We start from the raw sequence: 27,972 nt of genomic DNA, 5'->3' as shown, positions 1-27,972 counted from the left end.
TAAATTGTTTATAATGATAATTTTATATGATTTTTAAGTGCGGTCCTTCAATGTGTCTGCGCCCAGTGAAAGTAGTAGAAATGTCAACACAACTGAAAATGTAAATATTTTGTTGAATGTATTGGTTTAAAATGCTATTTTGAAAGAATTTCGCTTAACCCTTTAATTTGCCGTCCCTTCAGACACTGAGACTACTATACTATTACCTGATTACACAAAACAGCGCAGTGTCAGACCGACGAACTGTGACAAAGTCAAAGACTGTACAAGTCAAATCGGCACCTGTAAAAAAGCGGAAATCGCCACCTGTTACCTTCTGTAGATCCCTCCTCTATCAGGAGAACCTGGAGTTCATCCAGTAAAATTTTGTTACTTTATATTTACATCTGTTTCCAGTCACTATACATTATCTTTAAACAATTTTATCTATTTACAGCCTATGAGTTTGGTAAACCTTACTACTTTTAAATGTTTATTTACTTTCAAGGAGCGCACTACGCTTTTCATGGAGCGAGTAACACAGGCTTCTAGTGATTGATTCCACCAAATTTATGTCATTTCTCTTTAACACATAGTACCAGTCAAAAAGACTACAGTCCAAGATTAATTGTATCATATTCGAGTTGCTAACGCATATGTCAGTCCATGAGGCAGTCCCAATCTTTGGTACAACAACTGCATAAAGCTTTGAGATAAAGATGTCTCTAATACTTGTTAAGGCAGAGCATACGACAAGAAAATGTTCTAAATTTTCAGTTCCTTCCTCACATAGCGGACAAATTGAAGTTTTTTGACCATTTGAAAATTTTGAACGGTGGTACATGTACTGTAGAATATATGTATCCAAAAGCATTTTGATCTTATAACAGGCTTTACGTATACACATTTGTTCTGAACCAGCACTTTTCCATATAGAATTAACAACACCAATTTTACAGTTTTTGATATTTAAGTACCGTAATGACGGTTTTGATTTTGCTTCAGTAAACAGTTTTTCGGACCAAAAGCCATCAACACACTTTTTTACTTTCATTTTCCACTTGTTTTTTGTCTCTGGTTTAAGTAAAACCTCTGAGGCACACGGTAAGTTATATTGTTTCAAAATCTTGTCAGCCCTAATAAACCAGCTTTTCGAGTTTTTTCCTTTTGTAGACGGTTGACGCTTAGCAAGATCATTTTCGACAGAGTCACTTCTAGCTATGGTACCAAACGTTATCAGAATCTTTTTATGTAGAAGTGCAATAATAGGTAATTGACCTAAAAGTAGATAAGCATCAGCATTGGAGGCTCTAGCGGGTAGATTTTGAATTTGTTTCAGAAAGTTATTACAAAAAATATCTAAGCGGGAAATATCTTTAGCACTAAGATTTACAATTTCAAGTCCAAATAACAAACGTGGAACCACATACGTTGACCATAGTTTACATGACACCTCTGGGTTAAGTCCATTTAAACCATGCAGTCCAGAGCCCATAAGTGCGTATGATGTCTGTCTTGCAGTTTTTAGACGATTTCCAATAATTGTTCTTGTTGCCTCTACTTCACGAGAGTCTCTATCAATTCCTATATGTTTATAATTTTCTACAGTTTCTAATGTTTCTGAGCCAATGTGGAACTTTTCCATTTGATTCCAAAGGTTGCAATTTAAAGATGAGTTCCATATCATAACTTTAGTTTTTTCTTTACTTATATTATATTCTTCTGTCTCTGCAAAATGGGCAGTATAGCTAATCATAGTCTGGAGTTCATCAGGTTTTGAAGAGATAAGTAGCAGATCGTCTGCACACATTGGAGTACCCACAAACACATTTCCAATTTTAAAACCCAAACTGTCACTTTCTAACTTTTTTATTAGCGGATTAACAAAGAGTTTGTAGACAGAGGGAGACCATACGCTGCCTTGTCGGACGCCTTGGAGTTCAGCAAACGAAGTAGATAACTTGCCTTCCCATCGAACTGCAGAGCTCATATTCGTGTACCAATCATTTAAGATTTGCCAACTTTGTCCAGAAATTCCACTTTGAAATATACTTTTTAGCAGAGAGGCATGCCAAACAACATCAAAAGCAGATGACGCATCAACAAAAGTAGTATATAATGTTTGTCCTAATTCTTTTGCTTCTATGATTGCCTCAGTAAGGGGAAGTGCTGCAAAAGTAGGATTGACCCCGGCAGTAAAGCCACGTTGAAGTCTGCTCTGTACCTTTAGTAGTTTAGGTTCCTCTAAACAGAGATGTACCGATTCCATCAGTTTTCCCATTACAGGAGATACTGTTATACGTCGATAAGATTTTGGTAGGCAGATAGGTTTCCCATGACCTTTGAACAAAGGTGAAACAATACCTTCTTTGAAACACTGTGGTACACGCTTAAATTTGAATGCTTCATTTATCAAGTTTGTAAGTATTTTGGCTGTTTTTTCACCTCCATATTTAAAATGCTCAGCAGAAATTCCAAATTGGTCAGTAGCTTTTCCCGTTTTCATTTTAGAAATACATTTTTGAATTGTTCCAATATCAAATTCAATAGTTTTTTCATCATCATGTTCCAATATGTCTTGAAGCAAAATACGGTCTAGCTCAACTTGAGAACGGTACTGTTGATTTTGCGGTTTTTCAGACGGAGTAGATAAGTCCGTGAAATAATTTGTCCATGCCTCACGAATAAGATCAGGTGTATCAAAATGAACATCATCAATGATTAGACAGTCGAGAAGGCGTTTTCCACTCTGTCTCTGACGGCGAATAATTTTATAAAATGTGGCGTTGTCACCAGAATGAGCATTCATAATGTTCTGATAGAGAAAATGTCGCTCTTCAGCATTCAATTGTCTTTGTAGTTTTCTAAGTTCTCTTTTCATATCGAGACGTTTTCTGTTTGCAGGGTCATTTATGTCAGACGGACTCCCCAGAGATTTCCATTTCCAATGTGCATCCTTGCTTTGTTTACAGAGTTGTTGCAGCACAGAATTCCATGAACGTTTCCTTTTTCCAACAGAAATTGTTGGTGCACTTTCAAATGCAGTTGTAGTCAAGATATTAAAAAGTTATTCACAGCTCATTTCGATAAATGAGAAAATACTATTATCAATAAACATATAACTTAGTCTCTGTTGAAGTAATTGTTCATATTTTTCATTGTCAAGTTTTTAGCTCACCTGGCCTAAAAGGCCATGTGAGCTTTTCTCATCACTTGGCGTCCGTCGTCGTCGTCGTCGTCGACGTCGTCGTCGTCGTCGTCGTCGTCGTCGTTAACAATTTTTCAAACATCTTCTCCTCTGAAACTACTGAATGGATTTGAATGAAACTTAACATGATTGTTCCTTAGTATATCCTGCACAAAATGTGCGCTTCGATTTTTGATCCGTCAAAAAACATGGCCGCCGTTACTTAAAATAGAACATAGGGGTCAAATGCAGTTTTTGGCTTATATCTCAAAAACGAAAGCATTTAGAGCAAATCTGACATGGGGTAAAAATGTTCATTAGGTCAAGATCTATCAGCCCTGAAATTTTCAGATGAATCAAACAAACCATTGTTGGGTTGCTGCCACTTAATTGGTAATTTTAAGGAAATTTTGCAGTTTATGGTCATTATCTTGAATATTATTATAGATAAAGATAAACTGTAAACAGCAAAAAAGATCAGCAAAGTAAGATCTACAAATAAGTTAATATGACCAAAATTGTCAATTGACCCCTTAAGGGGTTATTGTCCTTTAATGACAATTTTTCACAATTTGTTCATCATATTTGCTAACTTTAAAAAATCTTCTCCTCTGAAACTACTGAATGGATTTGGTTAAAACTTAGCATGGTTGTTCCTTAGATTATCCTGCACAAATTGTGTGCTTTGATTTTTGATCCGTCAAAAAACATGGCCGCCGTTACTTAAAATAGAACATAGGGGTCAAATGCAGTATTTGGCTTATATCTCAAAAACGAAAGCATTAAGAGCAAATCTGACATGGAGTAAAAATGTTCATTAGGTCAATATCTATCAGCCCTGAAATTTTCAGATGAATCAAACATCCAATTGTTGGGTTGCTGCCACTTAATTGGTAATTTTAAGGAAATTTTGCAGTTTTTGGTCATTATCTTGAATATTATTATAGATAAAGATAAACTGTAAACAGCAAATATGATCAGCAAAGTAAGATCTACAAATAAGTCAATTTGACCAAAATTGTCAATTGACCTCTTTAGGAGTTATTGCCCTTTAAAGACTTTTTTCACAATTTGTTCATCATGTTGACTTACTTTAAAAAATCTTCTCTTATGAAACTGCTGTATCAATTTCAGCCAAACTTAGGCTAAATGAGTTTCAGAGTTTCAGAGTATCTAGTATAAATTTTATATTTCATTTCCTTGTATGTCAAGAAACATAGCTCCTATGGCTAAAATAGAACATAGGAGAAAATGATTTTTGTTTTGCTTTTGAAGAAAATAGGACGATTCAAAGAACATTTAAATAAATTGAAAAGCCAAAATAATCATTGATGAGAGATTAAACCAAAAAAATTCAGGTGAGCGATTCAGGCTCTTGAGAGCCTCTTGTTTCCAGTTCACTTTCTTCAGTGTTGAAATCGATTTTCCAGACTTAGTAGTTCTTGTTGAAAAGAAACATGACAAGGTTGCCTGAACTGACCTATGAGATGAAGTGTTAAGCGGTTCATCTATCATGACTTTTATATCTGAAATTTTATCTATTTGAGTTGAGGATATGAGAATGTAATCAATCTGGGAAGATTGTTTCCCGCCATGGTGGTAATATGTATGCGCTTCTGGGTAGTCCTTTGGCACGGACAGATTTTTCTCATTCAAAAATGACTTTAAAGCTTTATCTTGGCGATAACCCTTTGACCTAATCACACTGGCATTCATGTCACCTAATATTATAGTTGTTGAGTTACTATACTTTGTCATAATTTCACCTAGTTCGTCCAAAGTACTTTCAAATAAATCCATGGAATAATTTTGACACGGCATATAAACACAGTACAAATTAAAATCTAAAATATCATCACTAAGTGTCACTGCACTAATTCTATGACTCCCCTCATTCAGAACAGTAATTTTCTCCTAATGCCTTATTTCGGCATTAGTTACAGTAAATTCGGAAACCTAGAATTACAATATCAGGAAGGTGCTACCTTAAATGCCAGCTTTATACCAAGACAATGTCCTATATATATATTGTCTTATTGATTGGTTGTTGGTTGCTTAATGTTCAGTGGCAAATATTTCATGCATGTTCAGGACGAATGTCCTAGGGTACATTAGAATGCTAGTCAATTCGTTCCAAGTCCGATTCGTTCCAAGCCAGTTCGTTCCAGATTTGGACAATTCGTACCAAGTCAATTGTCAATTCGTTCCAACTGATTTATTTCATTATTCATCAGACTTAACAATGTGTTCCACCTGATAAAGTTCATTATTAAATCAGACTTAACAATTTGTTCCAACCTTTTTATAATGTACTAGAACACACCCGTGATATCGCGGGTCTATGACTAATTAAAGAATATAACTATGCGTAAGCCTTATTTTAGTATTGGTATTGTCATCTGATAAAGTCATGCCGATTATAAGATGCACAGTTTTCTCTGCTTTCAACATCTTTCTGTTTGAATCCGTCGACCTGGAACTTATCAATTATTGGTACTATTATTTATTTGGAAAACAAAATGGCCTGGAAAGGAGTATTTTTTAATCAACAGCATTGTCCTTTATGAGTTATAAATAAAGATTCGAAAAAAGAATTCCCGGATCCCGAAAGGGTCAATCCCGAAATCCCGAGCTTAAAAACACCCGATCCCGGAGTCCCGATAAAGGTCCTATCCCCCCTCATATATAGTTCTTACCAATTAATAAACCATAGATTTTTTTAGATACGTATTTATATTCATTTTTTATAAGTACAGCATTAAAAATTAAAATAATAAGGCTATTTAAATGGTTAATATTGTTTAATACTGTTCTTGAATAAGTTGGAACGAACTGACCAGTTTTTGGAAAAGTTGGAACGAACTGACCAAGCAACTTGGGACGAATTTGTTGGTACGAATCAGAGTTGGAACGAATCATCCAGATACCGCACATTAACATATAGTTTTTGTCTAGAATAAAATGATAAGTTCTGATGGAAAATGTTTAGGGAACAATCATTGAACTTCAAAAGGCAGGAGGGAGTATGGTATTTTTCTTTTTTATAATAAAAATATTCAATTCCCAAATTGATGGAAAAAAAATCTGTTCAAGCAGGTATAAATGTTGTTATTTGGAAAGGATAAACGGAAAGAGTACGCCATATTTAATAAACTAAGATTTAATACACAATGAGAATAAAGATACAATAATTAAATTCAGATTCGTATTTCTGAAAGTGAATAAAATTAAAATGACACAATTTTTTATGACTTTCTTTGAGGTAATTAACATAAAATTAAAATATGATTTAAAAAATCTTTCAATTAAAAAAAAGATTCCGTCACGCTTCAGTGATTCCCTATATAACCAAACTAAATTTTTCTGAAAAAGGGAGGCAGACCCCCCCCCCCCCCCCCCCCTAAATCCGCCTCTGGGCATTACCTGTAAATGGGGACGAAGTCTGTATGAATTATTTTTTTGTACATGTAGCTTAAATATTTGGTAAAAAAAAGAAACGGAAATACCGTCACATTGCCGATTTTGGTTCTGCTGTTAGGGATTTTAGTTGTGACGTTATTTAAGTTATGACGTTATATGCAATGTAAACAAAGAAACGCTATCATCAGGTAACGTTTTTTCATATCAAGGAATTATAAAAAATGAAATTGGTATTGTGTTCCTTCCTATTTTATACTAGACTGATAAATATATATTTTACTCAAAGTTTATACAAACGAGACCGAAAAAAGGAAGTACATTGTAGATTTCTGCGCAGATGCATGAATTCAAAACATGACATCCAAAATATTGAATGATTTTGAGTTCGTTAGTACAATGATAATTTGCGGAAAATTTTCCCAATTTTTTTTTTTTATTATTGATTTTTCTACTTCATCCCCATATAATTTACTGGAATTCCATAAGTTTTAACTTGTATTTAAATCTTGCGATGTTTAAATGCTAACAATGGTATAAACTATCTCAGTTTTAAAGTTTTTTACATGTAATAAAAAAAAATACAACATACAACATGCATGATTTTTTTTAGTTTCTTTTTAACGTATCATTCTTATATAATTGAATTCATTTGACAATTATTTACACAAATTATTTGTGAAAAGAATACCAATTATCGTTTATTTATCGATATACATACAATATAAATATAAGCTAATATATTATGTTGTTTAAAGATTTTTTAACAAGGTTTTTTTTAAAATTCTATGATGATATTTGTGCAATGTTGAACAGTATAGCCGTCATTAATCCAAATTGGTAATACAGTTGTTGTAATAAAAGGTATATCTTAGTCATGTTTAACTGATATTAACGATTTTAGAATAGTTCGTCCCTACATCATTCTTCTTGAAACAATCTTACTAGTATACATGTAAGTTTCCTGACGTTTAAGCGCCATTGAGGATGAGCTCCAGAGAAAGCAGATAAGTAGCGTTTTGTTAGTTTGTTTGTTGGAAAAGAAGAGGACATGCAACCACTTGTACAGATAAATAACAGAATCACCATACAAGCTTTTGTATTTTATACTGTCAGAAAGAGTTCCCATCTTCATACGGGGAATATGAAGGCTTCCAAGAATGAATAAGTGGCATGTCTGACTCTGCACAGTTAGTAAACGGAACATTAAAACGTTTGATCCTGCTGCAAATGTTTGCACCTGTCCTAAGTCAGGAATCTGATGTAAATGTATAGAAGTTGTCGTTTGTTTATGAAATTTATACGTGTTTCTCGTTTTTTTTAATATAGATTAGACCGTTGGTTTTCCCGTTTAAATGGTTTTACACTAGTAATTTTGGGGCCCTTTATAGATTGTTGTGCTGTGTGAGACAAGTATCTGTGTTGAAGTCTGTACCTTGACCTATAATGGTTTACTTTTATAAATTGTTGTTTTGATGGAGAGTTGTCTAACTAAATGCCCTACGTTTATATTGGTTTGATAGGTATTCACTCAAAATCGTTATTTAAAAATCCTGTTTGTGAGATGTAGAATCACTTCAATACCGAATTTAGTCTATATTATTTCACAATATATATCACGTAGAAGCTCTGAAGGTACATAACTCCCATTTTGTTTGGGTGTGCACCATCGATGTTTACAGCAATATTAAAGAATGTGGTGATGATGGTAGAAAAAACTATGAGCGTCATCAATGGTCATGTGGCAAATATTACATGCATATCGGACCATGAGTTGTCAATCTGTATAATGACTAGGATATCACTATCTGACACACAAGACAGACATGTCAGTATATTATACACCTATAATAGTTCAAAATGGAAAGTTACAGGCCGTGTACACTGATCAATACCCTCAGAAGTGAAACGATGCATGAACTTGCAAGTCCGGCAGGAAATCGCTTGAATACCTGGACGTGTCACCTCAGTCACAATTCCTTTGGGAGTTATACCTTAAGCCATGCTGGTGATCAGATAAGGGAAGGTCCGAATTTATTTAAATAAGTTAATTACATAAAAGAATTATGAACAAATTAGATTTTCGAAAATAATTTTAACCTTACACTTTTTTATGATCATTTATGACTTAGAACTTTAACTTTTTAACTGATTCCCTTATAAACTCTCTTAAAACCGACAGATCATGGTTATTTAAAAAAAACATTTTCTGTATCAAGATAGTTAGTCTGATAAAACAACCATACGATTGACAAAATATCGACACGCAATTACGACTACTTAGGTTACTGTGGTTTTGGTCCTTTGTGGTTCATAGACATATCATGGTCTCTAAACAGAGAAGGTATCAAAATGGTCGAACACAGAGAGTTGATTCTCTAAATTTAAAATTGATGGTGATCTCTTATCTAGCAGAATAAAACTTAAATATCTATGAATTTGAACATTTTTAAACGCAATGGACATAATATCAATTTTTGATTTTTTTGTGGAGTTACCCTTTAACGAATGAAATTGCTTTATGGACTAATTTACAATTTAAAATATATATAAACATAATAAAATGAATAAAACATTACAGTTGCACTAAGTTCAGGAATAACTTACACATGTTATAATCAGGTTGATGCAAAATTTGGAACTACATTAATCTGTAAAATTTTGAAATTCAGATTTGTGTACAACATGTACAATGTATAATCAAAAGATAAATAAGACTATAGCTAGTACTTGAATTTAAAAGCTACATGCACAACATGACAATTTTAAATTTTAATGTATATTGGCAAGAAAATGATGTCTGCTAGAATTATGTATACTGTATAGTTATGCTTTATTTATTATAGATTTGTAGCTGGTGATGTTGAAGGAAACTTTGATCAGCTATTCTCCAGGATAAAAAATATACAGAAGAAGAGTGGAAACTTTGATGTGAATATTTGTAACATTGTCTAAAATTAAATTATCATGAATTGTATTAGTTATCAAAAGAACTGTCTTTGTTTCAGGATAAAGTTCGGTTTAAATATAAAAAAAAGAAGATGTGGTATGATTGCTAATGAGACACCTATCCACAAAAGACCAAAATGACACAGACATTAACAACTGTAGGTCACCGTACAGCCTTCAACAATGAGCAAAGCCCATACCGCATAGTCAGCTATAAAAGGCCCTGATAAGACAATGTAGAACAATTCAAGCGAGAAAACTAAAGTCAGTTTATACAACATCAAAACACAAGCTCTAACCTTTTGTCATATAAATGTATAAACTACAACAAACAGGCACATGCAAACATATAAAAAAAGACATATATAAAGCCAAATACATGTAAAATTGTAGCAGCAAGACAAAAGGTGAACTTTGTTTAAAAAAATTGACAACATGTTTTTTATTCAATCCAGCCTTTACTTTTTTAAATAGCTCAACTGATCAATAGTTTCTTAAGTTTTGATATTCAAAATACCATTAAAACAGTAACCAAAACAACAAACTGTCTGTTTAATTAAATGTTAACCAGTTTTAAAGATATTTGTTGTTTAAATGACAAGAAATTTTGTATTTCAGCTTCTTTTATGTGTAGGTGACTTCTTTGGTACAAATTTTATGGCATGGGAAAGCTATGTCAAAGGAGAGAAAAAAGGTATATTGAGGATATTTTTATTTTGATATTATACACATTATCAATAGACATGAAAATTAATATCGATTCAAGACAATTCTACAGGCATCCTTTACCAGTTATATGTGATATGCAATTTACATTATAAACAACATAATGTGTGTTTGAAAATATGTTACATACTAAAAAAATCTAATAAGCTACAAGATATATTCAGTTTTACTTAGATATAGGAAGATGTGGTATGAGAACCAATGAGACAACTCTCAATCCAAATCACAAATTATAAAAGTAAACTATTATTGGTCAAGGTACAGTCTTCAACAGGTAGCCTTGGCTCACACTTAACACCAAGCTATAAAGGACCCCCAAAATTACTAGTGTAAAACCATTCAAACTGGAAAACCAAAGGTCTAATCTATATATAGAAAACACGAAACACTTGTGAACCACATCAACAAACGAAAACTACTGAACATCAGATCCCTGACTTAGGACAGGTGCAAACAATTGCAGCAGGATTAAATGTTTTAATTGTACCAAAACTTCTCCCTTATCTGAAACAATAGTGTAACATCACAACATAGAAAGACACACTATAAAATATGGAATAATACTGTTCACTTCTGGAAAAGGTATAAAAAGTTACAATGAAACATTGGTTATATGTAGCATGCATGTATATGCATGCCCAAGATATGTTGGCTTCCATCTTCCAAGCTGATTTTTAAAGACATTTCAGGAACAGACAATATTTAAAAATATGTTTATGACATTACATATACATGTAAATGTCTTTTGATGTACATTCAAAATATTTTAAGACTTTAAAACTGACAAAAACAACCCCTTACACAGTCTTAAAAGACTAGATTTTTGACAGGCAGTTAAGCATGTTCAATTCCTTTATTGCCTTATTTAATGGCAGAGTAGATATAAGAACCAATGCAGAAAAACACAAGAAGATTAATCAAGTCATTGTAAAATCTGTCATATTGCTCCTGACTAGAAAAAGTATACCACCCATAGAATGATAATCAATGAACTTTACTTTTATTTTAGTGCCAATAGCCACATTAATTCTTGGACCAAACAAGTTTGAGCATACAGATTATTACAAGGATAATAAAGATGGTGGAGATCTTTGTGACAATGTCACATACTTAGGTATATATAATGTTATAGGTAGAAACACAGATACAGGTGAAATCTCCAGAGTAAAAGTACAGATGAAATCGTTTAAGGTGGCTCGGGCCTATTCGATGTTTCTGTCAGAAAACCCATATTTTTTTTGTTATTTTAATCTTTACAAAGAGTGAATCAAATTGGTTGAGAGAAAAAAGGGCGTCCCGAACTATTTAAGCTCTAAATATTACTTTAAAAGAGGTATGTAAAAGGGACTGTTTTTCAACTAAATGATAAGGAAAATAGAGGTGTTGACATATTTTAATCGGAATATCAAAAAAACATTCTATGACACTTGGTCCTACACTGTAATATAAAAAGCTGAAATATAGCTTCAAAGAATGAGCAAATAAAAAAACGATTAGGAAAAATAAATATTTTGTCTTAAAACCCAAAATTTTGGCTGGAAAATGGTGAAATTGAGTGAAATGTCATTTTGAGTCATTCACAGATACACATAATAATTATAAAAAAATTTTAGTGACAAAATTTCCATAATTTAACATTTTTAATCAATCAAAATATTTGTGACAGTGAATTTTCAACACAAACTTTTGGTGTGCATGGTAAATCATGCGTAAAGTTATGCGCAGTCGAATAGTCCCAATTGACCTTAAAGAGTAAATTTTTTCTTAAAAATCATTGTGCATCAAAATGATTTGTCTTATCCAACCATACAAGTATTAAGTACAGTTTGACTATGGTGACTGAAAGAATCAAATGTTTTGTATAACTTATAAGATTGAAGTAAAATGATTTCTCTAACTTTTGTGTCATTTTCACTTTTCCTGAGTAAAAAGATATTTCTCATCACTAGTGTAAAGTAAAATCACAAAAATACTGAACTTAGAGGAAAATCAATCCGGAAAGTCCATAATCACATGTCAAAATCAAATAACAAAAGGCATCAAAAACGAATGGACAACAACTGTCATATTCCTGACTTGGTACAGGCATTTTCAAATGTAGAAAATGGTGGATTAAACCTGGTTTTATAGCGCTAACCCTCTCACTTTGATGACAGTCTCATAAAATTCCGTTATATTTACATTGATGCGTTAACTAAACAGACACAATAAATACAAGAGGCTGTCACAACGACAGCAAACCGGATTTATTAACATTTATTTGTGTCCTGGCAATATCACAAGAACCATTACTGATGAATAGTGAAAGTGAAAATCGTCAATATCAAATTTGACCTCCATTTTGTTATCAGTATCAACATATTAAAATTTGAAAAGCTTAGATTGAATGGTTCATGAGTAAATGCAACAACGTGAATGGAAACGCCATTTTACGATCTTTCAAGAACCATAACTCCTGAACGGTAAAAGTCAAAATTGTCATTATTGAACTTGACCTCTATTTTGTCATCTGTAACAACATATAAAAATTTCAAAAGCTTTGGTTGAATGGTTCATGAGAAAATGCACGGACACGACTGGAAACACCATTTTTCAATCTTTCAAGAACCATAACTCCTGAATGGTAAAAGTCAAAATCGACATTATTGAACTTGACCTCCATTTTGTCATCAGTAACAACATATTAAAATTTGGGAAGCTTTCGTAGAACAGTTCATATGTAAATGCACGGACACGACTGGAAACTATTTTTCAATCTTTCAAGAACCATAACTCCTGAACGGTAAATGTCAAAATCGCCATTATTGAATTTGACCTTCATTTAGTTGTCAGTAACAAAATATTTAAATTTTAAAAGCTTTGGTTGAACGGTTCATGAGTTAATGCACGGACAACATTTGATTGCCGCCCGCCCAACGTACATCCCCAAATCAATAACCGACATTTTTGTCACAAAAATCCGGTTAAAAATAGTCAAAATATGGGTACATCAGTCATCATCATATAACAATTTTAAAAGGAACAATTTAACAGAACACTAAAACATCTATCTACATACACATTCATTGATTTGTGTGTCTGACGTCAGAAAATTTTATACGTCACATATATTTGTCGTTCAATGTGCATACAAACAATTTTCAAATTTTACCTAGGCAATGTTAGCATTCAAGGTTAAAAAATCAAAAGTATGTAAGAATAAATTTCAATAGATTCCATAACTGAAATATCTGTTGTCAGCAAATGATTGATTTATTGATTTCATCTGAATTTCCTGTTGTGAAGTCATGATAAAAGGTGACCATGCCTGATGACATCACATATAAAGAAAACAACTTTCTGTAAATTCTTGAAAAGGAAGGATAAAAATTATTAGAGAAACAGATTTCACAACTTTAACTCATGTATTACGATATTTCTCCACTCTAAACAGTTTGATTTTAAGTTTGGCAAGCCTCATGTTTCAAATATTAGAATTTAACTGTCTTAAGTGGAGAAATATTGTAACACACTTGTTATAGTTATGGAATCTATATGTCTGTCATAGTGTAGAACAGTAGAAGTATGATGCTTAAAATGTTCAGATACTGTAAAAAAAATATCTTGTGAACTAAAAAAAGCAAGCTTTTAGCAAATAAAAAACCGATAAGGAAAAATACATGTTTTGTCTTAAAACCCAAAATTTTGGCGGGAAAATGGTGAAATTGGGTGAAATGTCAAGTCAGCATTACTTTGGATTCATAATTATTGATGGAATACCAGTTTTTTTAGTATTTTGTGGTAAAGGTTAACCAGGAATTTAAAAGTTCAACAAAGTACAAGTTTCTAAAGTATGTTTGACAAAACAGCCCAAAAATATATTTTTCTCAATCAACAAAAATTGATATAAAAAAATGTCACTGAAATATTTTTTAACTTTTCATGTTTATTTCTTTCAAAGAAATAATGATTTACTTCTTATGTTGACTATACAGTTCATAATCAAAATATTTTTCCAATAAACAGGGAAAAAAGGAACATACAATGGCAGTTCTGGTTTAACCATTGCTTACTTAAGTGGAACAGAGAGCAGCGAGGGTAAATCTGAAGAAATAAACTTCTCACAACAGGATGTGACATCACTGTTATTACCTGTTGCTACGGATACGAAGTTCCAGGGGGTTGATATCCTTATAACATCACAGTGGCCTAAAGGAGTAGACAGATATGGAATTCCAGTGGTTTGTATATTATAATGTCCATCATCATATAAATTTTAAAGCAAATAAGATCACATGAAAAATGAAAACTTACAATATAGACAAGGCAATTTGGGTTATAATGTTAATGAAACAACTTCCCTATGATCAAAAACTGACAAATGACTTTTTAAAACTCTATCCTATTTCTAAACTTAAAAATGTTGAACAAGCCTTTAAGTCTTATGTAGATAAAATCGTGTTTAGCGTATCCAAGCCTGGTACTTTTCATTACTTTATATATTTTGAAATAATAATACCCCAAGCAAACAAAGTTTTAGGAGATAGATATGAATCCCCATGTTTGCCTGTCTGTCTGTCACTCTGTTCATCTGCCCATGTGTCTTGTAAGTGTGATCCCTTCTGAATAACTTGATGGATATTTACGAAACTGCAAACAGTTAGAATGTTCTTATAGAAATACTACTTGATAAATGGGAGATAATCAATGTATTTACTTGAATATTGCAATATGTGATAAATGTCTCAGTATATGTTTGTGTGTTCACTCACAGTTCCAGTTTTGCTGCAACTTTATCAAGTAGTAAAATGGCATACTGTAAATTCATAAAATTATATATCAAGGTTTTTATTTATGAAAATAATGCAACTGGATGAGTATTATTATAATAACAACTCACATTCTGATATTTGATAAACATATCTGCATACAGTTTTCTCAATATCATCATAATATATTGTGTGCATTTTGTCCATTCTTCAAAATTTGCAATAATAAATGCACACAATAATTTCTGTTTTTACATATAAATTTGTTGAATGTTTAAGAGAAATTAAATTAACATTTTCTGTTAAAAATATGTATCTCTTTTCAGGGAGAGCTTGCTACAACAAATGTAGGGTCAAGTCTTGTTTCTCAGCTAGCCATCAATCTCAGGCCTAGGTATCATTTTTGTGGAATGGAAAATGTGTTTTATGAAAGACAGCCTTATAGGTAGCTAAATATTAGGTTCATTTTATGTCTCTGAAAAAACTCCTTATGGTCAATCTATCAAATTTTAAGCTGATGGGAATATCCATACAGTAGTTAGTTTGACAAAATGTCAACTTATAAAATGTAGTTCAATATTTCTCAAAATAAAAAGATTTTCTACAATAACTTGACAGGAAGGAAAACTGGTGCTGTCTTAAGTATAAGAAGAAGCATGTTTAAATTTTGATATGTCACTTTTGATTATGCACGCTTGGTTGTATATTCTGGCTTATTATATTCAATAAAAGTGGAGTATGATAAAAATGAAAAGTCGGTCTTGTATAAACTATAGAATAAAATTGAGAATGGAAATGGGGAATGTGTCAAAGAGGCAACAACCCGACCAAATAAAAAACAACAGCAGAGGGTAACCAACAGGTCTTCAATGTAGCGAGAAATTCCCGCACCCGTAGACGTCCTTCAGCTGGCCCCTAAACAAATATATACTAGTCCAGTGATAATGAACGCCATATATAAATATATTTTGTGGTAAGTATATAGTTTCAGCAGTTTGCTTGGGTTACATTGTAGGATAATACAATTAACGGTACCAATTTTCTTGCACCAGATGCGCATTTCGACAATACATGTCTCTTCAGTGATGCTCGTAGCCAAAATATTTGAAATCCAAAACTTATATAAAAGATGAAGATCGAGCTATAATCCAAAATGTCCAAAAAGTATAGCCAAATCCGTGAAAGGAATCAGAGCTTTGCATGAGGGAGATACATTCCTTAATTTATATTAATTTCTAATATTTTGTAACAGCAAATTTTAATAACACAAAACAATCCGTATTTTCATGCCAGTACCGAAGTACTGGCTACTGGGCTGGTGATACCCTCGGGGACTGATAGTCCACCAGCAGAGGCATCGACCCAGTGGTAGTAATACAATTAACGGTACCAATTTTCTTGCACCAGATGCGCATTTCGACAATACATGTCCCTCATACACTTAATACTATAGATCAATTCAGAAACTGGTAAAAGAAAATAAATTTATTTGTTACTTATCCTTATTTTATTTTTCACAGAAACCACAAAGTTTTAGCAGAGAAAGAGAGACATGTTACCAGATTTATTGGACTGGCTAAACTCAGTAATACTCAAAAGAAAAAGGTGATTTTAGACACTGAAACATACATCAGATATAATAAGTTTTGGGATATTTTTTTTATTTTTTTTAAATAAGTCTAAATGAACCTATTTTTGAAAGCTACTACAAGTTTTAAATGCATTTTAGGAATGCCACATTTAAATTTTGATTAAAAGTAGCATTATAGTTTGTAAAGTGATGTCCATAGATCGACATTACTCTTTCATGGGCACATTTGTGACACTGTTTTCTGGTTTATTAAGCTAATTTATGTTCCTTTGAAGAAAATGTTAAAACAAGAATGTTGTATCCTTGAAGAGAATAATTTGAACACAGAAACCACTTTTTTACCTACCAATAATAAATAAATTTCAAAGTCTTATGTATTTAGAATTTTTTGGATTGTGTATTAATTTATTCTATTAACTCTGTAACTCAACATTATTGAATTAACCTCATTTATGATTTAGAAATTACTTAAAAGTTTTGTAAATTGCATTAATTTGATCTTTTTCTTTTAGTATTTGTATGCCTTTAGTATCACACCTCTCTCTTCAATTGACCAATCAGAATTAACCAAACAAACACCAGATGTGACAGAATGTCCTTTTAATATGGAAGAGAGCAAACCAAGACAAGAGGTAAGTTAAAAGTAAAAATATCGATATGAATTAAATCTGAATAAAAATAGAATAATATGTGGGGTAAAGATCCGTCACACAGCAAAATCAGTTCAGACAAAAAAAAGAGGTCAACATATAACCTTCAACAATATAAAAATGTCTACATAATATGTCAAGAGCATATCTCAGAATTCCATATTGATGATATTTCACTGCAACAATTTTTCACTAAAGTATGCAACAACTCCCAAGATTTTTATGGCACCAAACCTACATACCATGTCTAACTTTGGTTGTATTTCACATCAATAGTAGTTTCAAATTAAAGAACTATTTTTTATCGTTTATTGGTATCGCGTCTTCGTCGTCAGCATTGTCCAAAGACAGATGGTTTCTAGATAATAACTTTAGCAAAAGTAAATAGAAATCAATAAAATTTATTGTGAACTTGTTCTCGTCCTGAATATGCATGAAATATTTGCCACTGGACGTTAAGCAACCAACAATCAATCAATCAATCAATCAAATTTCAACACAATGTTTATAACCGCAAAAGGAAGCTTGGGGTTGATTTTATGGTCCCAAATGTTTAGGAATAAGGGGCCCAAATAAGCATTTTTGTAGTTTCCAGTCAATAATTTGTATTTAAGTGAATAAATCTCTGAAATTATACCACAAGTTTCCATACTACAAAGGGATGGTTATGGGTGGTTATGGCACAAAACATTTAGCAATTAGGGGCCAAAAAGGGAGGAGGGAAACAAGGGTTTTTCTGGTTAAAGGACATTTTAGACAATTTTAAAGCAGTGTAATGGAGGTAATCCAATTCCATTCAGGGCCGTAACTAGCCTCTTCAAATAGTGAGGCTAAATATATCGCAATTTTTAGACGAGGGGCGAGGGAACTGGGGCCGCACAAGGCCCCCAGAAGCTCTGAGAAAAATAACGCAAAATCGTGCATTCTGAGGCGTTTCCCAAACTCTTTCTGACATTGAAACGCAATTAATTTTTTGTTTTTTTCGACAATATTCTGGTCTGAAAGCAAAAGCATAGATTCATTGTAATTTAAGACTTTAAGGTTTTATGGACAACATTAAAAGACCGATATGTAGGACAAAGCAAAATTCGTAATTCTGATAATCATTAATACCGGATCTGTCTGTCTGTTTTAGTCTTGTATTGTGCTTAGACTTGGGTGATATTTTTATGACTAGATTGAAATATAGTGAAAGTGCAGTATTATGTTTTAAATACTAGTACTGCTTAAGTCGACACTAGGGACCATCTTTACCCTGTTTTACGGTATTAATGATTCTTTTATTGTTGAAGACCCTCCGGCAACTTTGACCAAATGATTGATCATTAGTATTTTTTTTATGCATTGACTTTGTGTGCTATTAGGTTTAGTGCACATTTACTCCATATTCCTTTATTTTCTGTAAAAGGTTCTGAAAATGACTTAATCCAAGTTTAACTCATCAATGGAAATGGTCATATGGCAATACATTATTGCTTTTTTCAAATTATTTGATACCAGAAAATTGGTGACCTTACTTTAATTTAAACCATGTCAGCTATCTAGTTTTATCAACCAAAAGAAACCAGTTGTGAATTCTTTGATATCAAATTTAATTCTCTATGTAGAAACGATCATTTTTTTCTGTGTCTTGTATATTCTTAAAATATTTTCTCGCACAATATCTGGACATCGGTTGGCATGCAACATTGTAAAACCACACGTTTACAAATGAAAATCACTTCTCAGACTATTGTCATAAAGTAGGACAATAAATGAGCACAAGACAAACCTGGGACACAGAAGTTCAAACAATAGACCAAAATCTAAAAGTAAAAGAGAAACATGGATCACGAAAAACATGCAGGGGCGACACCAGAGAGTGAAGAGAACTTGCTTTTTGTTAGACACTTTCCGTGAAAACAATTTGATATAAAGACAATCTTTTGTTTATTTTTTTTTTATTTTTTTTGAAATTTTTAACATGAGGCATTTGCCTCATTTGCCTCAATGTAGTTACATCCCTGCCATTTACAGAATACTGTAATATATATGTAGGACTCAAATCTATGGTGGGTTCCAAGTCTATGGGAAATGTTACGTTACAAACGCAAACAACTCAAATCTATGTCAGATTTTTGTTTTCTTCAAATCTATGGTAGATCTTTAAATTGCTTCACAATTGAATATCGCAATATTGCATCTTCGCCGCCACAAACGATTGCGGAGCTCATAGATTTGAACACGATTCTAGATGAAGGTATTTCCCTCTAAAACAATTTGTGGATGGTTTAAAGAAGATATTCAGAAGAGGGACAATGTGTGCTGTGACAGCTGAAACCTATAAACCAGCTAGGGCACCACTTTTTTCAGTACCGAATATTTAGAAAAGGAGTTATAGTAAATATTTTACTGTCTACAGCTGCCAAAGTTTATTAAGTAAAAGATAAAATTAATGGATACTTGATTTAAATTGACATCAAATAAAAATGATGTATTAACGATGAAATAAATATTATCTGAAAATTCAAACTGTTCATATTTTGATATTTTTTCTATTTATTTTTTTTGTAAAAAAAACTGCCTTCTTGTTTGTTAAGGGACTTACTAGTTGGTTTAATAAATTGGGTAAATAGGTACCAATGTTATATTTTTTTTGAATTTTTACGGGGCTCATTATTTGAATACTGAAGTCTGTATTGAGGTATATGAATTCATCATTTACCAAATATTTTGGTTACCATCACGATTTGGTTGACCATAATGGAATGCATTTTCAAAATGTTTTGGTTGACCATTATGAAATGTTTATTTCACAAATGTTTATAGACATGATCCTGTTGTCCAACATAGATAAAGGAAGATGTGGTATGAGTGCCAATGAGACAACTCTCCACCTGAGTCAAAATTTATAAGAGTAAACCATTATAGGTCAAGGTACGGCCTTCAACACGGAGCCTTGGCTCACAGCGAACATCAAGCTATAAAGGGCCCCAAAAATTATTAGTGTAAAACCATTCAAACAGGAAAACCAACTCTAATCTATTTAAAATTGAAAAAATTGTTTAAGACAAGTCATTGGTCATATATGTACTGGATTGTTTTCCACCATACATTTGGAAATTACAAAACTTGCCATAGATTAGGATTGTAAAAAATCTGCCATAGATTAGGATTGTAAAAAATCTGCCATACATTTGGGATGGCATTTCGTCACATTTGCCATAGATTAGGAATATGCCATAGATTTGGAACCTACCATAGATTTGAGTCCTACATATATATTTGATTTTAAAACTCCCTTAAACTGCTTGAAAATTATGTATTAAGAGATGATGATTAGCTGTAAATTTATTTTTAGAAGTTACTATTTTACCCACATGACTGTATGTCATTTTATATTTTATGATGTATTTAAATGAGTAGTTATTGAACTCTATTAGAAATTTTAATTGAGAATATTTTTGGAATGAGGGAAAGGAGGGGGGGGTGAAAAAAATGGGGGGGGGGGAGGGATGGTACAATTTTTCTCATTTCAGATTTCAAAAATTAAAAAAAAAATAATTAAAATTTCTCGAAATATTTTTTTTTTTAGGGGATCAGTATTCAACAGCAAAATGTATTGCTCAAAAGTAAAATTAAATATATTTAAGTCCTTAGACCACATTCATTTTGTGTCAGAAACCTTTGCTGTCTCAAATTCAGAGCTGTATCAAGCTTGAATGGTGTGTCAATACTTGCCCCAACTGTTCAGAGGTCGACCTCTGTGGTTGTATAAAGCTGCACCCTGAAGCATCAGGTTATAATATTTCAAATAACATTATTTTGTGATTAAAGCCTTTAATGCTTTGTGCTTGAATGGCTTTACTGAAATCTAACACTATTAGAATACCTCATTATCCTAAAAAAAAAACGGGAATATGCAAGTTCAATGATGAAATAATCCACTAATTTTTCACAAGATTTCTGTAAGGTATAATTCTTTTATAGTTTAGTAATATGAAATTAGCTTAATATTATTTTTTTCAGAAAGAGTCTGATGCACAGTTTTTCTATGACATGACTCCAAGAGAAGAAAAGGGTAAAAAGAGACAAAGAGATAAAGATGGAGGACCTGATAGAAAGCAAATTAAACACAGTAAGTTAAAAACATTAGACAACTTTGGAGTTGGGTGCACTTCCGTCAAAAACTCTGGTTTTAGTGAACGTCATTTGTGCGTTTAGGGACGTCGTCACTTCCATTCCAATGTTGAGCGAGTGATTGGAAAACTATAATTCTATATTGTACGAATTATTCGGCAAAAATTGAATTCTCAAAATTGACAATCAGCATTGCTGTCATTAGGGAATTGTCATTAAGTACCTACAGAACAACCATTATTTCTAGTTTATCCTGCACAAATGACGATCACTAAGACGCTTGATGAACGTAAATTGTGCAGGGATACCGGCAACCCCCGCTATCTGGTAAATGACGTCATAAAGGCGCGTATAATTGACGAGTTTTTTCCGGTGACGTATGAACTGGAAAGTGGTCTATTGATGCTAAACTAATTTAGATGAAGTAATTTTATTTGCAGAGTACATTTAATGACTGAAACATCAGTACGGTAGTAGACAAATTGAATACTAAGCAGATGGTGGTGCTAGTACACAAGTAGTATTATCAATTAGGTAATCTTCAGTTCTATTTAGCAAACTCTTGTTGTATCTCACAAATATAGTTGTAATAAAATTTACACAAGAAAACATTAAATTTAGAAACTGATATTAAACATTATATCTGGTGCTTAAAGTATCACAACTTTACAATTTTCAGAGGAACCCACTGGTCCATGTTGGTTTTGTTTAGGTAGTCCAGAAGTTGAAAAACATCTTGTGGTCAGCGTTGGCATACATGTAAGTTAAATCTTTCTTTAAAAAAAGTTTTAAAAATATAGGCAAGCCTGGAAATTTTTATCACAATCCAAATTCAGACAGTATCAAGCTTGAATATTGTGACTCAATTTGCCCCAACTGTTCAGGGTTCGACAACTGGGGTCGTATAAAGCTGCGCCCTGCTAAGCATCTGGTCTACCTTGTTCTGACAGTTTCTGTTGTAACATATTATATTTGCCATTAAAATTAAAAAGTACACCAAGGTAGGTAAAATTATCAACAACTTCAATTTCCTTATTATCATAATACCATTTCTCATCAATATGAACTCTACCTCCTTTCCTAAATACTACAATTTTAGTTTTATCAATATTAACACTCAATGACCATTTTGATGTATACTCCTATAATGTAACAAGCATATTTTGTAACTCTTAAACAGATTCTGAGAAAATAACCATATCATCAGCATACATAAGTAGAAATAAATTTTTGAACATACTCTTGCTAAGGCAGCAACCATTTGATTTTCTGGGGGGGGGGGGGGGGGGGGGGCTATGGTTTTTTTTTGGAAAAAAAGTTTGTTTCCAGTTTTTGGAGAAAAAAAGAATTTGTTCTTGATTCTGAGAAAAAAAAATTGTTTGTTTCACCCTCAGCTGCCACTATATGTAATGCTAAAATTGAAAGAAAAAAATTGTTTTCGACTTGTCGCGAAAAAAATAGATTGTTTTTCGCTGCAGGCGAAAAAAATAATTTGTCCAGAAAAAAAACCCATAGCCCCCCCCCCCCGAAAATCAAATGGTTGCTGCCTAATGTTTCATATTTATACATTTATAAAAAATCAATGCAATAGTTGTTTCATACTGTTCTTAGATTACAAACAAGCTGTTTCAAACATTCCTTTATTTAGTTAATGGGAAAAAAACAAAATGTGTAAAATAGACTGATTCAACCATACAGTAATAATAAAGTAAAATCAAAATCATGATATTTGAAATACAGATTAACATTGTACAATCTTATATCAAAAATTTTATTTTTAGACATACTTAGCATTAGCAAAAGGAGGTCTTGTAGATGATCATATACTCATATTACCTATAGGTCATCACCAGTCAACAACATCAGCGCCATCAGAAGTTATTGATGAAATAAACAGGTGTGTATCATACTCTATACAAGATTTTAGTCAATTTCACACAAGTATTTTCATCTTTTTCTGTAAATTCAGAAATTATTACGTGCATTTATTATTGCAATTTAGTCATTTTAGACGTAAATGTGATTTTAATTTTTAGGATTTTAAAGAAAAATCCTGTTTAATTCATATAAAAAATATTTCAAAATAGAGTTTTAATTATTGCGTTTACAATTCTGTCCCATTTTTCGCAATTATAAACACCTCACAATAATTTCTAAATTTACAGTATATTGACTAATCTTTGTATTTTTTTTCGTAATTAATTATTTTTACCTTATTTTATTGTTTAACATTTCTTTTAAATTCATTATTATTCATTTAGTTACCTGTAATTTGTTATTAGTAAAAATGAACCATGAACTTGAATGTTCAGAACAAACGCAAATGTCCCTAAATCTACTAGGCAGAATTTGTCAAACGCCACACAACAAAGAATCCAGAATCAATTATTAAAGTATCCACAAATATACAGTTCTTGTTCCTCAAAAATTGGTACTTATAAAAATTGTGAAATCTGCAGTATACAAGCAATTCATGTGGGTAGGAAAATGGAAAACGTTTCAAAATAAAACATACCAAGTTGAATTTGTTTAAATGCAAATCAGACATGATCAGGTTGTTGACTCTTTGACACATTCCTATTTCTAGTCTCAATTTTATGATGTTCTATCTGAAAAACTCTTTTTCACAGTAAAACATGATGATGTTTAATGAGTAGAAACTTGAAATCAAATTCCACTGTTTAATGTGTATGCAGTTTTTCCTAATTGTTTATTTTTATACACAACAGGTATAAAACCGCCTTAAACAAATTCTTTAAACAAATAGGGAAATCAGTTGTATTCTTTGAAAGGAATTATAAAACTCAGCACTTACAAATTCAGGTATGTTAATGTGTGTGTATAAATAGCTTTTATATAAGAAGATGTGTAATGAGTGTCAATGAGACAACTCATCCAAGTCACAATTTGTAAGACTAAACCATTATATGTCAAAGTACTGTCTTTAACACAGAGCCTTGGCTCACAAAAAACAGCAAGCTATAAAGGGCTCCAACAATGGATCGTGTAAAACCATTCAAATGGGAAAACCAACAGTCTAATCTATATAAAAAATGAGAAACAAATTACGCTTATGAACCACATCAACAAACAACAGCTACTGAACATCAGATTCCTGACTTGGGACCAGTGCAAACAAATGCAGCAGGATTAAACATTTTAAAGGTACCAACCTTCACCCCATCTGAAACAATAGTGTAACATCACAACATAGAAAGTATAGGTAAAGTTGCAGTAACAGAATATCACCTAGAATTTCATTGTTTATTTGTGTTGACGTTGCATTGTTCTGTGTAATACTTGTTATTTGACATTACTGTGCAAATTGCAAGATCAACAGCAACTGCAATCAAAAATTGCTCACACCATTTGCTAACTGCCTTAAGGGCATACGTAACAGTTTTGATCCCGTATTTAAAGTTTGATGAAAATTTACATATAGGCTATTTTTTGCCTGATTAAATCAAATATGTAATAAAAAATATACCTTTATGTGCTACTTTTTGAGTTAAATGAGGTCGAAATTTTGTATATTCGCTTAAAATTCGGATTTGTGGCCGTATTTTCCCTTTTGAAAGAAAGACATAACTTATTTGTTTTAAAAGATAAACACAAACTGTTTTTTGTTAAATAATTTGTAATTTCTGTATTTTATAAGTATCCTAAAGATTTATTCAGAAATAACTCATATTTATCAAATGATCATGAATTGAGAAAAAAATGTCATTTTTTGCTGATATTTATCAAAATTAAAATATTGCACTATTTACAGTTTTATAAAATTTGGTCCACATAATCTCCCTGCAAAATGAAACAAAATGTTTTTTTAAAAATAGGGTTCCATACACTTGTTTTCAAATTAAATCAGTTTGAATGATAAAAATCAGTCGAAAAATGCATCTTTTCCCGATGTGTCACAGTTTGAAGTCGCGAAAATAACATTTTACGTTAGCAACATCATTACCTCCCCTGTAACTGTATCGTATGCCTTTAAAGACCAATATTTATCCAACCTAATCTTTAGCAATTCACTTTCTTAATGAATATGGGTTCTGAATTTCACATTGATGTGATCACAAACTGCCTTCAACATTTTAAGGTTGGGCATTATACTATGAGACTAGTTAATGGTGACATACCAAACTATTTTCATAAGACTTCAAATTATTCAAAAAATGTTACCATGATTTTAAAGATGGTAAAACCTACAATATAGCAACTATTCTTAATTTCAAACTAAAAAAAAATTGCATTCCAAATCTACTTTCATAGACTATAAATGTTTTTTGGTCATGTTGGGTAATAACAACTATTGTATATTTAACAGGTAGTTCCTGTGCCTATAGATTGTGTTCAGGAGTTAAAAGATGCCTTTATGCAGTGTTCAGAGGAGGAAAATGTTGAACTCAATGAAATACCAAAACATTCTGACTTAAAACAGGTATTATAAACTTGAGCACGGCTTCCATCACAGTCTTATTATCCAGGCTTGAGTGAATTATTATTTTGAATTTGACCATCTAGAATATCAGTTAACCTGGCAGGGCTAAATTTCTGAATTCATGGTTCAGACAAAATTGAGGTTTAAGCTATTTTTTTCTCAACCATCTCCTTGAAACAGGCACTCTTTGCCACTGTTTTGGTGGGTTCAAAGTGTAGTAATAATTTATGACTGCTTTCAATCATATCCTAGTAACATGCATGTTTAAGAAAAATGTCCTCTGTTATTTAATATTCTATGTTTCTTTAAAAATTTATAATGAAAAATGTTCAAATTGTATATTTCAGATTAATAATTGAAAAATTTACTTAAAATATTAACTATACGTCATTTAATTGAATGACATATTCCTTTTTGTATTTCCAGATTGTTCCATCAGGAACACCATATTTTTATGCTGAAATTCCTTCTGGAGAAAAGTTACTTCACAGAATCAAGAAACAGTTTCCTATTCAGTTTGGAAGGTAAAGCAAAGACAAACTTCTCTTAGAATATTATACAGTTTTAATATTTTAGAAACTTTCATTTCCAGTGGACCAAGTTAAGCTTTTCTCATCACTTGATGTCTGTTGTTCGTCTTCATCGTCATTTAACTTTACAAAAAAAAATTCCTAAAATTACTGGACCAAGCTTAACAGGATGGATGATAAGTCAACCTTCTACTAACATTTCTTATTTTACCTTGATTGTTTTGCAGCTTTGGTGGTAAACAGTTCCCATCGTAACCATTTTGATCCACTTAAGATCAATTTTGTGTATATTCTTTCTCAACATATTTGAAAAATTGTCGCGTATATATCTATTCCATTTTCATATTATTGGTGAAATATATAAAATGAAAACTTTTCTATTTCAGAGATGTTCTTTCTAGTGTACAAGTTCTGAACATGCCAGAGAGAGTTGATTGGAGGAACTGTAAAATATCTAAAGATAAAGAAGCACGGCTAGCGGCAAAGTTTAAAGAGGACTTCAAACAATTTGATTTGAATTTGGACTGACGATCATACATACATTTTGCTAAATTCATTTCATATACATATTCATTTACCATTTTTCAAAACAAATAAATTCTTTTTATATACACATAACGAAAGTATTTTCTATTAGTAATTTCATCTTTGGTATTATTTAAGAACATGGTATGAGTGGTACATCAGAGTATCAGGATCTGAATAATGCGTCAATAGTTTGGCTTTGTTTTTTTAAATGTTATTTGATTAATTGTCTGGTGTCCTAAAGAACGATATTCTCTCTGTTTTATTTAATTCTTGTCAAAAAACATAAATACACATAAAAGACTTTAAAATCTACATTTGCTGCTTCTACACCAAGCATAACATTTAAGAGTATACGCAAAAACTGATCAGAATAATGTCATGTATTCTTAGAGATGATTTAATACCAAGTCAGCTGGCAAAAAAAATGGTCAATGTAATATTTGCGATTTGACTTTAAGCAGCCATTGATTGTTCCATCTTTATACACATTGTGTTACATAAAAAAGTTTCCTAGACCAATTCTTAGTTGCTGTGTAACCCAGTTATGTATATAAGTGTTTAAATGCTTCTTAAAAGAGTCTGAAAGTATGGCATCCTGTTCTATATACTTCATTAACTGACTTATATCAAGATTTAGTTAAAGTAGCAAAGAAATGCATTAGGAATAATCTGCAAGCTGAGACTGAGCTCACTACAAAAGTTTTTTTATGTTCAATTCGCAAATTAAAAGTTTCAGGTTCAGTCTTTTTAATACAGTGTAACAGTCAAGTACATTATGGACAAACATATTTGAGAGTCTGTCAGTTTTCCAACCAAAGTAGATCAGTAACCCTAAGTAATGCTTCACTGATTTTAATTGGGTTTCAAAGGTTAATCATGAAAATCATCAAGTATTAAATTTTTAATGAGTACGACATCTATATACTTTTTTTTGGACGATCAATGAAGTTGAATGTGGACATGTAGTTGGAACCCCCTGCCTTTGTCCTGGGTTAGGAACCCCCCCCCCTTTTTAAAATGGCTAGATCCGCCCCTGATATATATGGGATTTACTCATTGTTGAAGTCAATACAGTGAACTATAGTTGTTAACATCTACATCATGTTG

General features: G+C 32.0%; 1 protein-coding gene across 1 annotated transcript; it reads left to right on the top strand.

The window, feature by feature from the left end:
- Nucleotides 1-9: 9 nt before the first annotated feature.
- On the top strand, nt 10-26,960 carry LOC139481440 (CWF19-like protein 1). Its single transcript, XM_071264770.1, has 15 exons — nt 10-100; nt 9,430-9,514; nt 10,151-10,226; nt 11,268-11,372; nt 14,264-14,478; nt 15,333-15,451; nt 16,527-16,611; nt 17,110-17,229; nt 21,256-21,364; nt 22,046-22,125; nt 23,148-23,263; nt 24,096-24,189; nt 25,694-25,807; nt 26,234-26,331; nt 26,724-26,960. The coding sequence occupies exons 1-15, from the start codon at nt 27-29 to the stop codon at nt 26,863-26,865; spliced, it is 1,632 nt and encodes a 543-aa protein (XP_071120871.1). The 5' UTR covers nt 10-26; the 3' UTR covers nt 26,866-26,960.
- Nucleotides 26,961-27,972: the final 1,012 nt, after the last annotated feature.

This window comes from Mytilus edulis, chromosome 7 (assembly GCF_963676685.1).
Source record: "Mytilus edulis chromosome 7, xbMytEdul2.2, whole genome shotgun sequence".
NCBI classification, from domain to species: domain Eukaryota; kingdom Metazoa; phylum Mollusca; class Bivalvia; order Mytilida; family Mytilidae; genus Mytilus; species Mytilus edulis.
This window is presented reverse-complemented; position numbering and strand designations above follow the sequence as displayed.

Coding starts and splice junctions, on each gene's coding strand:
- LOC139481440 (XM_071264770.1), top strand. CDS start 27: ATGATTTTTAAGTGCGGTCCTTCAATGTGTCTGCGCCCAGTGAAAGTA. Junction 11,373..14,263: donor TGACAATGTCACATACTTAG/GTATATATAATG, acceptor TCCAATAAACAG/GGAAAAAAGGAACATACAAT. Junction 15,452..16,526: donor TATGAAAGACAGCCTTATAG/GTAGCTAAATAT, acceptor TATTTTTCACAG/AAACCACAAAGTTTTAGCAG.